Here is a 14884-nt window from a genome sequence, read left to right on the forward strand (position 1 = left end):
CACCTCCCTTGTGCCCCATGCAGACCATATCCGCTTAACCGAGACGAAGGGCGTTAGTTATTTATCTCTTCTCGTCCCTCCTTGCACCATAGCTGTTAGTCAGAGTTGCATTGAAACTGCAGCAGGTAGGGAAAATTGGAGCTGTTATATTAGGTTCCAGGGTCAAAAACCTTTACTGCAAGTTTCTTCATGTGGCACGTATGATTTTGTTGATGCGTATGGATGGCCTCACCTTGGTTTTGTGTAGATTAGCTTTGCCTTTTAGTCGAACAACACTGAGCATTTGAATGTGTGGCAGAGATTTTCAATATGCCTTTGGAAACAAACGAATGGTGTTTGGTGCCTGAATGCAGAACATAACTGAGTCAGAGCTCCTGACCTACGAAACATTCCCCGATCGGCGTCACAAAATTGCCTTACCACTGTGGCTAAATCGAATTCGGCTTACCTTGAGTGCGCTACCTCATCGGAGCTTGAGCGCTGACAAAATCGTATCGTCTTCACCAAATGGACGCCCTGAGCACGCACGCGTTCTGACGATCCCTGCTGGGCAAGTGGCGACGTACATCAGCTGGCATGGTCATCTATCACGATCACTATACATCGGCACTGGAACTTGTCATTGGATGTGACAGAGATGGTCAACTTTCGTTGGTGCCGAAAAGACATTTCATCGATAATTTACCGTCAGGCACCTTCAACTGTTGTCGATCAGATTTATGAGCAGTCTGTTTGGTTTGCTATAGTGGACTGACTCTAAATGGGCGCCAACTTGACGTTTATGGAACAAAAATTTTCAGATCGGATCAATATCGATGCCTAAAGAGTTTTACTCACTATGTTTGTCGCCGTCGTCGTTGGGGCTGTAGGACGACGCACTCAGTTGATGGGGCTATATGGCGTCGCCCGCCTCTCACCCTGGCAGGAAGAACGGGCACCGCGGGAAATCAAATCTTGTTCATCTGGCATATCAGGCGCGCACTGGTTAACGCAGACGCAATAACCACAACACTATCGGCCCCCCACTTATCTCATTCCTTTTGTCCTTCACCGTATCCCACAGTGCCTGGCCTTTTCCCCTGCATGCCACTTCTGTTCCTAGAATCGGTAAATGCGTAACGCTGTCCTGTCATTTCAAGCGTGGCGAGCCACAGAGTCCCCAATGTGCAATGCCCCTCCAATGTACACACGACCAGAAACGGAGCTGCTTGCCACCTCGCCGCGTATGCACACGGCATGCCTTACTAGGGACTGGTCTGAAAACACCCAGACAGGTCAACAGTGCTTCACGCGGAACGCAAACGATGCCGATCTCGCCAGGCAGAGGTCAGGGATGATCGGACAAGCCCCCCCCCCCCCCCACACACTACGGCTGGGACCGGGCGATTCATTCCACACTCCCGAGATGCTCGTCGTTAAAACCCCTGCCTCTGTGGTTGGACACCTGAGGTCGCCCATTAGACAGCCGGCGTCGTTAGCATCTGTGCGCGGTGACCAGGGGCGGGGTCGGGGGACAGCGGGCGCGCGTGCGCTCGGTCGGCGCGCGGCCGCGCCGGCGGCGGCCGGCTCTCGGTCCGGGACGAGCCCCGCTCCGCCGTCCCGCTCAGTGCGGACCAGCGGCGGCCGCTCACCGGTCGGGCGCGCGCCACCCGGCCGCCGGCCATGGCCGAGTGCGTGACCATGCTGCCCGACCTGGCCGCCCAGTACAACGCCAGCGTGTGCAGCGCCGCCGAGGCCGGCGAACAGCCGCGCTTCCCCACCTATGTGCGCGTGCTGGTGACGCTGGCCTGCTCGCTGATCCTGACCGTGGGCGTGGTCGGCAACGTGCTCGTGCCGCTGGTCATCTGGCGGAACCGCGAGCTGCGCAACTCCACCAACTTCTTCCTGCTAAACCTGAGCCTGGCCGACCTGTTCGTGCTGCTGCTCTGCATGCCCAAGGTGCTGGTGGAGGTGCACACGCGGCCCGAAGTCTGGATCCTCGGCAGGACCATCTGTGAGTACCACCGGCACGCCGCGCTCGCGACGGCTCTGCGCCGGGCTCTTTGACGGCGCCCGTTTGTTTTGACTGGTGTAGGTGAGGCCGGCAGCGCCCGTGACGCCTGCCTCGAGAGCACGAGGGCGTCTGACGTGCGGCGGTGGATCGTTTGGGGGGGGGGAGGGGTAGCCCACGAGTCAGACTAATCTTACGCGCCAGTGACGCCAAGTTTAGGATGCGGGAAGTCAGCTCTGGTAAACACATTTTGCCGCCATAGTTCCCCACCGAAAGACAAATGGACGGACAGCCAGTGACGGAACTATTGCACACCTGACCTGTTACTGCACTGTCCACGATATCTGTTTCCGCCGTCTGCTATATCTGTGCAGCTGACGGCTGATCATTCGCCCATCCATACCGCAATTGATGCGGTGACGGGCTCTCGAGCCGGAGATAGACCTCGCTACAGAGACTGCCGCCGGTCACCGGCCGGGGCCCATCACATTACGAGCTCAAATGACGCCGTTCGGGCCCGGGCCTCATCCCAGTCAGCCCAGCTGACCTGCCGGCCAGCCTCCTGGGGCCGTCGGTGACCTTCCCTCCCTCACCCAGCGGCTCTGACGCGCACTGCCACCCGTTCTGCGCGGCGCTCTGTTCCCGCCGAATTCCGACGTTCGTCAAGCGCGCGTGTTACGGCCGGCCGGCGCGTGGCTCGCCGCATCCTCCGCGTTCCCGGCCGCGCCGCCGCAGCTGGGGCCCGCGGCATGCGCCGCGCGCCGCGTGCCTTATCCACAGGAAACGACGTGGCGCCGCCGACAGCCGGCTTAATGGCTTCCTACTGGCTTAAAAGTAATGGCTTCGGCCCTAACAGGAGTTCAGTTGGAGCACCTCCTAAGAGGATCCCGAATGCGGTAGATTGAGTCGGAGCATGTGGCATGATGACGGTGCGATGACTCGGTCCCAACTCTGAAGTTAAGTACCGTGTCAAGATCACGGGTGAGTATTGCTGCCTGGCAGACGTGACAGCGGTCGCGCCAACTGTCATCCCAAACACCACGGTCTTCATGTTCTGCTACCTCGCTGTAAGATAGGCCAGCAGCTTTCCCGCACCAGTTTTTCTCAGTGTGACACGCTCAGGCCATGGGTGGGAGCGTATATGTGGCACTAAGCTGCAGAGGTTGACTTGCAGATATGACGCGTGATCTCGAATGTGCTGTACGCCATTGCGAGCGTTCCGGATAACTTTACCGGGGAATGAATTAGTTAAGCACCCGCACGCTTCAAGCCAGTGTGAAGATTGCTATAACTGTGTGGTTCCAGCTGAACTTAACTGTAACTTTATTGCTGTAAATGTGCCGCTTGTGCGGCTGCATTCCAGAACGTCAAAAGGCTGCGTTCAGAAACCTAGGCTTATTTCCAAAACGTCAAGTTGCAACCCGCTAAAATTTGAGCTCTACATCATCCAGACCCCATCCAATTTTTTATTATTTTTGGGGGTATGGCACGATGACTCACGAGCCGATCAAGACTCAGGAGTTGTCCGCAGTTGTTTGACCATGTTCGGCGGATACCAGATGGAGCTAAGTCGTTACACGGCCTGCTGAATCAAGGCAGGCCTTTGTATAAACCGCCAGGAAATGAGAATGTCCATATCTTTTTTATGAAAATTCCGGCTGAAACTTATTTTTTGCACTAGTATGTGCAAAAGTGATGTGAATGGAGCTCCTTATAACTAAATACATACGTGCTGGTTTCACCAGTATTTTGATGGGATTACGAACTTTCCAATTATATTTTTACGGACTATACTGCACGCTATACGCATCAACGAGAATTACAGTGCAGCACGACGTGACGTCACGACTCACATCGGTGACACACCGCAGGGTGGAAATTAGAATGACGACTGTGCGCCGCCATTCACACTGTGCTGGGCATCTTTCAATGAAAACAAGTTATCAAAGAAGGCTTTTTGAAAGGTCATGGATGTAAGGGAAGTTTACGGAGGAAGCATGGGCAGGAAGTTATGATAATTGTTCGTTATGTATGAAAAATATCACGCGCATCATTACATTAATGCGTTCAATTTGATTGGATCTGAGTAACGATTGCACAGGTAAAATTCGTTTTCTCGACTAGCTTTCCTGATGGCCCTTACAATTGTGTAGCCTATTTATCGTGACCTAGGTAGCATGGAAAACTGAAAATGACGTGGATGCAATATAGGTTACAAATATAACCAGGTGCCAAATTTGATCGAGTTTGGAGAGGTCCTGGTGAACACGCCTCGGTAAATTGGTCGCAAATAGCCATAGGTAAACGCTTGTCTCACGATTTGCCGGTTGCCTACTCCGCTGTACTCCTATTAAAGCCTGTTGCTCTCAATGCAGCTCGCTCCGTAGAACGGCATGGCCTCCATCGTCTGAAGAATAGGCACCTAGGTAGAGCTTAAGAGATTAGTGTTTATAATCCATCTACGTTTACGATGTATGCGACATATACCCAATTTTCTACTCCATTTATTGATCTAGGCGTCTGGCGCATTAGCGGCGCCCTGTGATGTGCCACGGCAGTTTGTAACATTTCAAACAGAGCTCATTATTATTCTTTGTGATTGTGCGTGGCGGCCCGCTATCGTGTGTGGCGAGATGGCATGATACGGGACCTGATCGCGACTCCAGCGCTCCAGCCGGCGGGGAGCGTCGGGCCACCGTGGCACGTGCGCGGAACTCGTCGGCGGGAGCGTCGGGCGCCGCGGCACGTGCACAGCGCTTGGCGGGGAGCGTCGGGCCGCCGTGGCACGTGTGCGGGACTCGCCGGCAGGGAGCGTCGGGCGCCGCGTCATGTCCGTGGGGCTGGCCGGCGGTGAGCGTCGGGCGCCGCGGCCCGTGCGTGGGGCTGGCCGGCGGTAGCCGTCGGAGGCCGCTTCCTGTCCGGCGGTGAGCGTCGGGCGCCGCGGCCCGTGCGAGGAACTCGTCGGCGGGGAGCGTCGGGCCACCGCGGCACGTACGCGGGGGTCGCCGGCGGGGAGCGTCGGGCGCCGCGGCACGTGCGTGGGACTCGCCGGCAGGGAGTGTCGGGTGCCGCGGCACGTGCGTGGGGCTGGCCGGCGGTAACCGTCGGACGCCGCGTCATGTCCGTGGGGCCGGCCGGCGGTGAGCGTCGGACGCCGCTTCATGTCCGTGGGGCTGGCCGGTGGTGAGCGTCGGGCGCCGCTTCATGTCCGTGGGGCTGGCCGGCGGTAACCGTCGGACGCCGCGTCATGTCCGTGAGGCCGGCCGGCGGTGAGCGTCGGACGCCGCTTCATGTCCGTGGGGCTGGCCGGCGGTGAGCGTCGGACGCCGCTTCATGTCCGTGGGGCTGGCCGGTGGTGAGCGTCGGACGCCGCTTCATGTCCGTGAGGCCGGCCGGCGGTGAGCGTCGGACGCCGCTTCATGTCCGTGGGGCTGGCCGGTGGTGAGCGTCGGACGCCGCTTCATGTCCGTGGGGCTGGCCGGTGGTGAGCGTCGGACGCCGCTTCATGTCCGTGGGGCTGGCCGGTGGTGAGCGTCGGACGCCGCTTCATGTCCGTGGGGCTGGCTGGTGGTGAGCGTCGGACGCCGCTTCATGTCAGTGCGGCCGGCCGGCGGTACGGATTGCCACCATCCGTTTCCCAGCCGAACCCCCATGCATCACTGTTACCTCTCAGGCCACCAACGACGCCGGCCGACCTTTGCACCAGCGATGACCGGCACGGAACGTGAATTATTGACACGTGGAACGGCCGACGATCAGCTCTATCTGTCCGTGCATAACGATGACCTGGTGATGACTGGCCGCGCCTCGATACATGATGCATGCGGGCGGCCTGGCCACGGCCAGCAGTGACGACAGAGCGCGCGGCGCCCCAGGCGACAGCGCGGACTGATTGGTCCCTGATGGGATTGTGCCTTAGTGGTGTGCACTCCGTCGAACCATCTGTAGTACAAGAACATGTTGAACGTATTGCACTTCGCGCAATATGTTCATTGTAGGTGATCTACGTCGATTGCAGTCAATCGGGTATATAGAATGAGTAATGCTTCTTTGTACGGACGGTGCACGTTGGTGATACCAAATCGGTGGACGTGCTAGCAACAGTCCTTCCTTAGCTGATGTACTTCAACACCGAAGATGCATTGCTAATATCGAGATCAGAAATCCCGCTTAAACGTTGACTGTCAAGATCGGGTTATACATGGGACATATGATGCGCCAAATATTGACCGATTCCATGCCAGCTTCCACAGCTTCTAAATGCATTCCCTTCAGCAGGTCGCAACGCTCATCAGGCTTCCTTTCACGAAGCAAAAATTTGTGACGAGCCTGGAATATCGGAGAAAAAACTGGAAAGATCTTGTAGCACATATATCAGGCAAGATGAATGCTGTATGACCGGTGTTTATATTCATTTTGTTACGATACAGCTGGCTATGCGTGATGAAATGCGCTGTGTCCTTGTCATCGCAACACAGAAATATTTTAGGTCACTTTGTGCTCATGCTATAATCCGTTAATGCAGAAATGGGGCTCATCATTCACCTGGGATCATACTCGGTACCTGCTCATTCACCTCCTTGTGAATGGAGTCAGATTTGTTTGAAAACGCAAAATGGACCCGAGGAAAAGCTATTCTTGAGCCGAACATGAGTCACTTATTTTGGAATTGAAATCATCCTACGAATTAGGCTGATTTCCGCAGTGATTGGTGGCCAAATTGGAATGGCGAATGGCAAAACAAAAAAAAAAATTGGTGGCCGAAAGCGGCCAAATATTTTAATTTGTTTTCTAAGGATGACAAATTGAAAGGAACGCAAGAATCATGGAACATGCTTGGTTATGAACCGCTACAAACCAAAAAGTATTCAAGCTCACCTTCATTTTTACTTTTTATGTTGTCGGTATCTAGCTATGTTTTGTTATTTTCGAGCTAGGCACGCCAGGAGCCTGAAATCTCATGTACATAGCATCACATGCTCAAGACACGTTGCGTCGAAAAGTTGGAGTGCGTGCCATCCAGGATGAAACACGAATGGAATAGATACACGCATCCTTGGAACCGTTGGCTGGTTGTAAGTCTTTGAAAAAGCCACCATGGCCTCACAGCATATTTCAAAGGTGGTCACCCTGGGTCACATAGCGATGACCTCATAATGGGCTCGTGTAAAATGTTGCATACCAAACTTCCTGTACGTTTTTGCAGTGTTGGTTGCAGGGTACAGTGAATTCAATTTTGCTGATGAACCACAGTTTGTGTTACGAGATTACAGCGGGCCAACATGGGCACAAGTTACGAGATTACAGCGGGCCAACATGGGCACAAGTTCATTCGAGGTCACGACGAACTGAGGTCACAAAGTTAAGCTCTGAAAACATTTCATGTTCATACTCGTCCAACAGTACTCGGGACTACAGCTTGTCAATGACCAGCGCTGTGTGTCATATGCTTATTAGAAGCTATCTTAAGCAACAGTTCATTTTTAATCACGCCGATTGAGTGCGCAGTTTGGTGACTCCACGCGGCAACCATCCCACAGTGAAGATGACTTATGAATTTCCCTCATACATACGCCTTTCAAACACGCATCGCGTTCGGCACTGATACCAAAGCTGGACTTTATCTGTTAACCTACCATGTCAGGACACATGCGAAACATGTTTGAGGGTGGTTTACGTATATGGTGAGCACTGCACATCAATGTATCTACCATACTGTATATAATGGTCAAGTGAAAACGGCGTGTGTAACATCTGTAGGAACAAAACCCTCCAAATATTTCGATATGACTTTAGCGGAAGCGGTGAAGGAATGCTTGTAAACGCATATAAATGAAGACCTATCAACAAATGCAAATGTATTCCAGGGGTGCGGTCAGTTCCCTGACTTACACATCCAAGCATTAGGTGGTCGTGGCATTGCAACGAATCTCAATAAGTACTGGATTTATAATAATACATTACATATCGTGGCATTTCACCAAACCTGTAAGGTCATTCATGGCCTTCAAGTCAACGAGGTAGGGCTATATTCCACGGTGTGAATCAGTCCGATCTTGGTTCTGGATATATTCAGTGGCGGGGGTGGGGGCACGCCTCTTCGTACTGAATGGAATGTGAAGGAATATGCCGCCAACCGCCGGGCTAAATGAGCAATTATTCACATGACCTACATGCTCGAGTGACGCCATGGGATCAGCGGGCTGGCTAAGGATAGCTTTTCCATGGGTGCTGACATCGAATCACATGTGTGGTTCGAGCTAGAAAAAGGTTTCCCAGCCATTGGCCAAATAGTTGGCGATTCTTTGCGCGTACTGCATGAATGTCACACCACTGCCACACGTGTCATGGACAAGTACGACGCATTGAGATTTCCTACTATGTGACGCCTGGGTAACAGTCAAACTGACGTGGTGATGGAGATGTCATGGAGATGTCATTGTGGAAGTGTAATGGAGATGTCATTTAATGTTTGTCCTTTTATTGGCCATGCGGTGGTCAAGGCCAATAAGTGTAGAATTGTCGATTCGTTTTATCTGGCGCTCATGAGCACGACTTCCAGATAAAACGCCCGCAAATTAACTCTCAATCAATGTTGTGCAAGGTACGATGACGTAATCAAACAATGACATATTGGGGCATATTTACCACGCAGAGACATTGCGGTATCTGGAACAGTCTTTTCCACTAAAAGAATACCAATAGTTATAAATGAGCTTATTTCATCATATTTGATGTTTGCTTCAATACCTTGAAATGTGATACATTCACATCAACATCGCGTGGTTCGGGTTCCTTGGACAGATAAAAAGACGGTTCGGCAGCCCGAGCATGGGTCAGATTCATAAAGCGGAAACAAATGATAAGGTGTACGTACCAATAAATTTTCTGCCAGGGCCAAGGGGGGGGAATGTGTGTTCTGAGCGAGAAAAATTACGTGATTTTAACTTACATGCACACTTTTAAAAACAACTCACTAATGCATAATGTTCGGAATGGATTCGAGCGAGTCATAAAATAAAATCGATCTGACTTATACGCACACTTTTAAAAACGACTTGCTAACACATAATGTTTGGAAGTGATTCGAGCTAGTCATAAAATAAAAAAAAACATTGATCAGAATCGGTCTGTTGACGAGTGCGGTACGGCGTGAAGCTTGGGCGCATATGCTGATCACATGTAAAGACATCAGAGCGCAGAGCTGACAATGATGACGAGGTATTCAGATCACGCACGGCTCGCCCCAATCCACTGTTCATATACTTTTTCATCGCCGAACACAGGCTCCGACGCGTTTAATGAGATCCAACCGTTGCTCATGAGACAGTGACAGTACAGATGTGATCATATTTGGTGATATTACTGCTAACTGCTTAACGCTATTTTATGGCGGCCACAGCTGGCCTGAAAGACTGAGCCAATGGCGCAGTAAATAGGACTGCGGATAACTAGTGCTTTGCGAATTCATATTTTTGACAGGAATAAATGGTGAAGGGATGGTCTTCTCACTTCTTTGGAATGCAATCACATCGCATTCTGAAATGTTTGTCAGCAGCCAGCCCCAGCCAATTCCTGCGTTCCATTTGAACCGAGTACCCGAGACGTCGACGTCACGTCACGTGCCGGGTTGCACGACTGGAATCGGCTGGCCGGCGCCCGTGGGTTCCACCGCTGCTGTGGACCAGGGTCGGTCCAGCCGACTGGAGCCGACGACGCGTCACTCCAGACGGCGGGCGGGCGGTGCAAGCGTCCCACTGACGGGATAGCACGGCCCGGGGTCATCGTCGGAGTGCGGCGGGCTCCCGACTCGACGCGCCAGACCGGAAAGGACGCCCCGTGGCCGGAGACAGGGACCGACAGCGACGCGTCAGCTTGTCCATCTGAGCCGGGCACGGCCGCTCGGAGCTGTAATGACAGGTGCACGGCTGGAGGCTCGCCTGCGGTGCGGCTGGGGACCGTGCGCGCGCTGTTGGCTCTCCCCACGCCTTGTTTGGCCAGTACACAGCCGCTCTTGGCCGCAGGGACGGTCCAGCACGCCAATGCCCGGCTAATGATGCCGGGTGACCGGAGCCACCCCGGAGGCTGTGTATGCCGACGTCTGAGTGGCTCCGGGACATGGTGACGTCACGGCGCCCGGGGGGGTATCTTGACGTCATGACCCCGCGGCAGATAGATACTGAAGCGCCATGGCACTGGACCGAGTGGACACTGCATGCCGCCGGGATAGGCAGACAATAGGACGTTACGACGCCGCAGGACGAGTGGACGTTGGGCCAAGTGGACATCGTTCCCCTATTACGATGGGATCTGTGAGCGTTGACGTCATCACAGTGAGACCACCAGACCCTGTGCCGTCGTTATGCTGGCATAATTCGACGTTGCGACATTATGATGCCGAGTTGAGTGGGCGTTTGGGTGTTTTGGTGTTACACTGGGAAGGAGGACTCGGTGACGTCATGGTGCTGTTCAAAATGAACACAGTGCTGTCACGACGCCGTTGAATAGATGTGGCTCCATAATGATGGGCCAGTGTCCGGCGGGGACGGTGCGGGGACGCTACACGCTGGGGTATAAGACGCTGCTGTTTGCCATGAAAGCACCGGCACCCGTGGCGTTGCGACACGGGGGTGAATGCATGCTACGGCGTTACCACGCTGACGTGAGTGGACGGCGTGATGCTGCTATGCTGTGGAGGTTGGTCACTGTGACGGTATCTTACCAAAACCAGCGGGCGCTGTGGCGTCACCTCTCTGGGATGCTAGTACGTTTAATTTCCTTATGTTTGCTATTTTCCAATGTTTATTCCTTTGCAGCGAGTGTACGCTGTGACGTTATTACGCGGTGGCGGTGGACGCTGTTACGTTATTACGCCGGTGGCGGTGGACGCTGTGGCGTTATTACGCCGGTGGTAGTGTGCGCGGTGACGTTATTACGCCGGTGGCAGTGTGCGCTCTCGTTATCACGTCGGTGGCAGCGTGCGCTGTGAAATAATTGCGACAGAACCAGTGGACATTGTCGTTATGGCGCGGTGATGAGTGGAAACTGCGACGTTATTACACTGATGTAAATGGACAATAATGTTAATACGCTGAGGCTGATAGCTGCTGGGGAGCTTGTTACGCCTCCTGAGTGGACGCTGTCGCGTCACTACGCTGATGAAGCAAACACTAACCTTGTCACGCAGATGCATGTGGCGCAGTGAAACTATTACGCAAAGATGGGTGAGCGCTGTCACAGCGTGAGCGAACGTCGCGACATCATTACTACACGGCGAGTGGAGACGTTGTTGTGCCGGGGTGAGTGCATGCTGAGTCGTGATTACACAGGAGCGAAAGGAATGCTGTGACGTCATTGCTTCGGGGCGAGTGGATACTGCACCGCTTGCACCCTGGGTTGCGTGGATGTCGTGAGGTAAGTACGTTGGGAAGTGGATACTGTGCCCTTACAACACGGGCTTGAGTAGATTTTGTAACGCAATTGCGCTGGGGTAAGTAGCTACTGTGGCGTAACTATGCTAGGGTAAGCTGACACTATGACGTCATTGTGCTTCGGCGAGTGGACACTGTAATGCTAATACGCTGGGTACAAGCCGACAACGGGACCTTACAACGTAGAGACACGTTAACTGAGATACATTGCGTTGAGGGTGGTGGCGGGCACTGTGAAACAATGGCGATGGGTTGAGCGGAAATTTCGACGCCACGACGGAGGAGGACTCTTCACCAGGGCGCATTGAATATCATACCGTCAACGCGCTGGGACATCATGACGTGAGGATGGAGCAGTTGGACACCATTACGCTATGCTACCGGGAAACATCACGCCATCGTGACGCCAGGACGGAGAGGCGGACGGGTGGTTTGGTGACGAGTCTGTGTGACAGCACAGGTCCTCCGGCATCGCCACCTGCTGCCGCGCCAAGTCAAGTGCTGCTAGTCTCCGCACGTCCCCGCGATGGCATGGCCCGCCCACGGAAAGGCCCGGTCGTCCTCCGTGGGCTGTGAACTGCTTCTAAGCGATCATAAGATCGCGGCCCGCGCCCTCTCCGAAAATGACTGTCGTCTGAGCTTGGGCTCGGCGAGAACAACCTTTAAACCTCGTTTACCTCCGAAACGGCGTTCGTAACGGGATGGGACGGCCACGTGCAGGATTTGCACCGGACAGGGCAGCGGAAGGCGCTCGGCCTGCAGCCTTGGGTGCCATTTATAGGCCCATGTGGGCCGGGGCGAAGCGAAACTAATGACTGCCTTGAAAAACGCCGTACCAACCTCAGTCTGGCATGCAACGGCGTGAAAATGGCAACAAACATGGCGATCCGGGCACCCATGCTAATGACATAATTTCGGTCGGAAGACACCGTACACGTTTATTGCATGGGACAATCAAGCATGTATATCGTCCCGAAGTCAGCATGACATGCACTTCCGGGTATTATGTCCGGCTGCGTTTTAAGCCCCGCCTGCGTGTTAGCTGCAGCTGCACCTGCACACTGGGCCGGGCCATTAGTGGGCTTGAGCTACACGAATAAGCTGTGCAGCGAAGCTTTGGATGTTCCTTTTCCTAGTGTCAGGGGTGCACGTTCAATCCCTTAAAGGGAGTGTTCCACAATAAAGCCGGGACTTCTGCTTTGCCTTGGTCGAGGCCGCTGGGTCAATGAGCCAGTGTCGGCCAAGCGTCCGCAATGCCTGACAGGGGTCCCGTGTTGGCTTGGAGCCGTAAATCGGTCAGGGGCAGTGTTTGAGTAGGCTTGAAGAGAACGCCGAAGCGCCCCTCGGGATTGGTGATCAAGGGCCCGATTAGAGGGTAAAAGGGTCCGGAGGTCTGGCTGCAGGTCACATGTAGACCACGGCCCGTAGGGCCAGGAGGCCGGGAACTCAACTGTCAGAACTCAGAGGTCCTCGTGCACCGATTGGGGACCGCTGGAACAATGCGGGTCTGTATTTCGGCCATAGACCGCCAATACCGAGCAATTGGCTCTGGTCTGACATCAGGGGATGCATTCCCAAACAGGGACGTGACCGGGGTTTGCGATGGGCATTGGCGGGGACAACCGGAGCAATGAGGGGCCCTTGTGTCGTCCAGAGGCTCACAGTGCCTGACAGGGGGGGGGGGGGGGTCCTGTGTCGGCAAGAAGCCCCGATTCGGACAGGGAAACGTTTGCTGAACAGGGACAGTGGCAGGACCCCGAGTATCAGAAGACCTCTTGCTTCGGTCGGGCCGTGTGACATTGGAGAAAGATATCAGAACTCGTGATGAGAGTCCCCAATGAGACAGTGGAAGGTCACTGTGTCGGTCAGGGGGCCTCAGTGCTGAACGGGATGCCCTACACGCCATTTCAGCCAGGTGTCCGTTGAGCCGGACTGGAGTCAGTTCAACAAATCAACGGAATCAACAAAGGAATTAACAAGTCACTCGAGTCAAATGCGCCAATTACTGGACGCCCTGCGGCGATGAGGCACATTTTTGCTTCAACGAAAGTCCTGCATCGATCCGGGGTCAACTTCCCGAACCAGAGGGCCTCCTGCGTCAGTGAGGGAACCAACGTATGATATATCACTCGAAGGGCCTCCAGATCGACCACGCGGGACCATATCGCCGTGTCACCAGAATAACAATCGTTAGGCACTTCGCGCTGGGGCGGAATAGCCCTCCAGCCCCTGACCGGGAACGGTAATGTGTCCCTTAGAGTTCTACCCACGAGGCCCCTTGCCCGGAAATTTCAAGTGTTTCATTTCTGCACAGGTGAGTAAATCCAAATGAGGTCTAGATGGAGAAAAGGTCAACACATGTTTGCTTAAGTATGCCCATCCCTTTGTGTCATTTGGACTTAACGACGCACTCAGCTGCTGAGGCTATATAGCGCCGTCCGCCTCTCACCCTTACGGGAAAGGCGGTCGCTGCGGGGAATGGAACCTCGTACCTCTGGTTTCCCAGACATACAGTGGTTAACGCAGACTCGTTAACCATTACATTATCGGCACCCCGTCCATCGTTTTTGCGGAATCGGATGATGAGAATATGGTTCAAAAAGCTTTGAGCCCGCGCGTTTGCAACCTTAGCAGCAAGAACATTGATGTCCGGTGTCAACGTTTCGAAAAATTCGAACGGCGTTGGCCGCTGCAGCCAGCAGGCGGCGGGCGCATGCAACGGCATGCATTGACACCTCAGTCAGCTATATCGGGCGACTAGTTTGCGATATTCAGTATCACCACGATGTTTTTGTTAGCGATTTGACGGCAATCTGGTGGCCGTCAAATCCCAATTGACGTCACAGCGACAGCGTGGTCGTGTCCGTCAAATTGCCGCTGTCACACCTTTTTGGACCGGCGACCTCCCCCATTTCGAATCATCACAGAGAGCTCCAAACAGAAACCAGACGGGTGGCGCCGGTTTACACCTTTACGGAGACAGTTTCCAAGAACACGTCTGGATGTACCTTGAAAGGTTACAACGATTGGAAAAGGTTGCAACAACACTAATGATTGACGGATTTGTTCGTCCTCGCGACCTTCTTAAATTCTCGGGGCCTGCTGAAAGAGTCTCTCATTGTAGAATTAACATACAACCTTAAATTCATCACTGTTTCAAACCAGGCTGCGTTTGGTTTTCAACCGTAGCACTACGTGTGTACCATTATTATGCTGGCATCGTATCAACTGGTACTCGCCTCTGATCTTGACCAAACTAATGCCAAATGTCTGCACAAGTACTTCAACGAAGAGGAAGACTCACACCAAAAAAGAGTGCGTTGGGAAACTTTTCATATCACAATCTCACCAAGTGTATTTATTATTAAGGCCCAATCGCTTTAATGCGTTGAAGGCCTCAGTACTACCCTTGAGTGCCACGTCCGGAATTAGGGCAAAAGTAAAGTCCTTGTCAGTGATATGA

The 14884-nt window shown here is 53.7% G+C and overlaps 1 protein-coding gene across 1 annotated transcript in view; it reads left to right on the forward strand.

Moving 5' to 3' along the window:
• Window positions 1-1662: 1662 nt before the first annotated feature.
• Window positions 1663-14884, forward strand: part of LOC119111575 (growth hormone secretagogue receptor type 1) — a 66251-nt gene continuing 53029 nt past the window's right edge. Inside the window, exon 1 of the mRNA XM_037235385.1 lies at window positions 1663-1993. Within this exon, the coding sequence (XP_037091280.1) occupies window positions 1663-1993 (331 nt within the window). The remainder of the gene's footprint in view (window positions 1994-14884) is intronic.

This window comes from Pollicipes pollicipes, unplaced genomic scaffold (assembly GCF_011947565.3).
Source record: "Pollicipes pollicipes isolate AB1234 unplaced genomic scaffold, Ppol_2.1 Scaffold_7261;HRSCAF=8764_pilon_pilon_pilon, whole genome shotgun sequence".
In the NCBI taxonomy this organism is placed as follows: domain Eukaryota; kingdom Metazoa; phylum Arthropoda; class Thecostraca; order Pollicipedomorpha; family Pollicipedidae; genus Pollicipes; species Pollicipes pollicipes.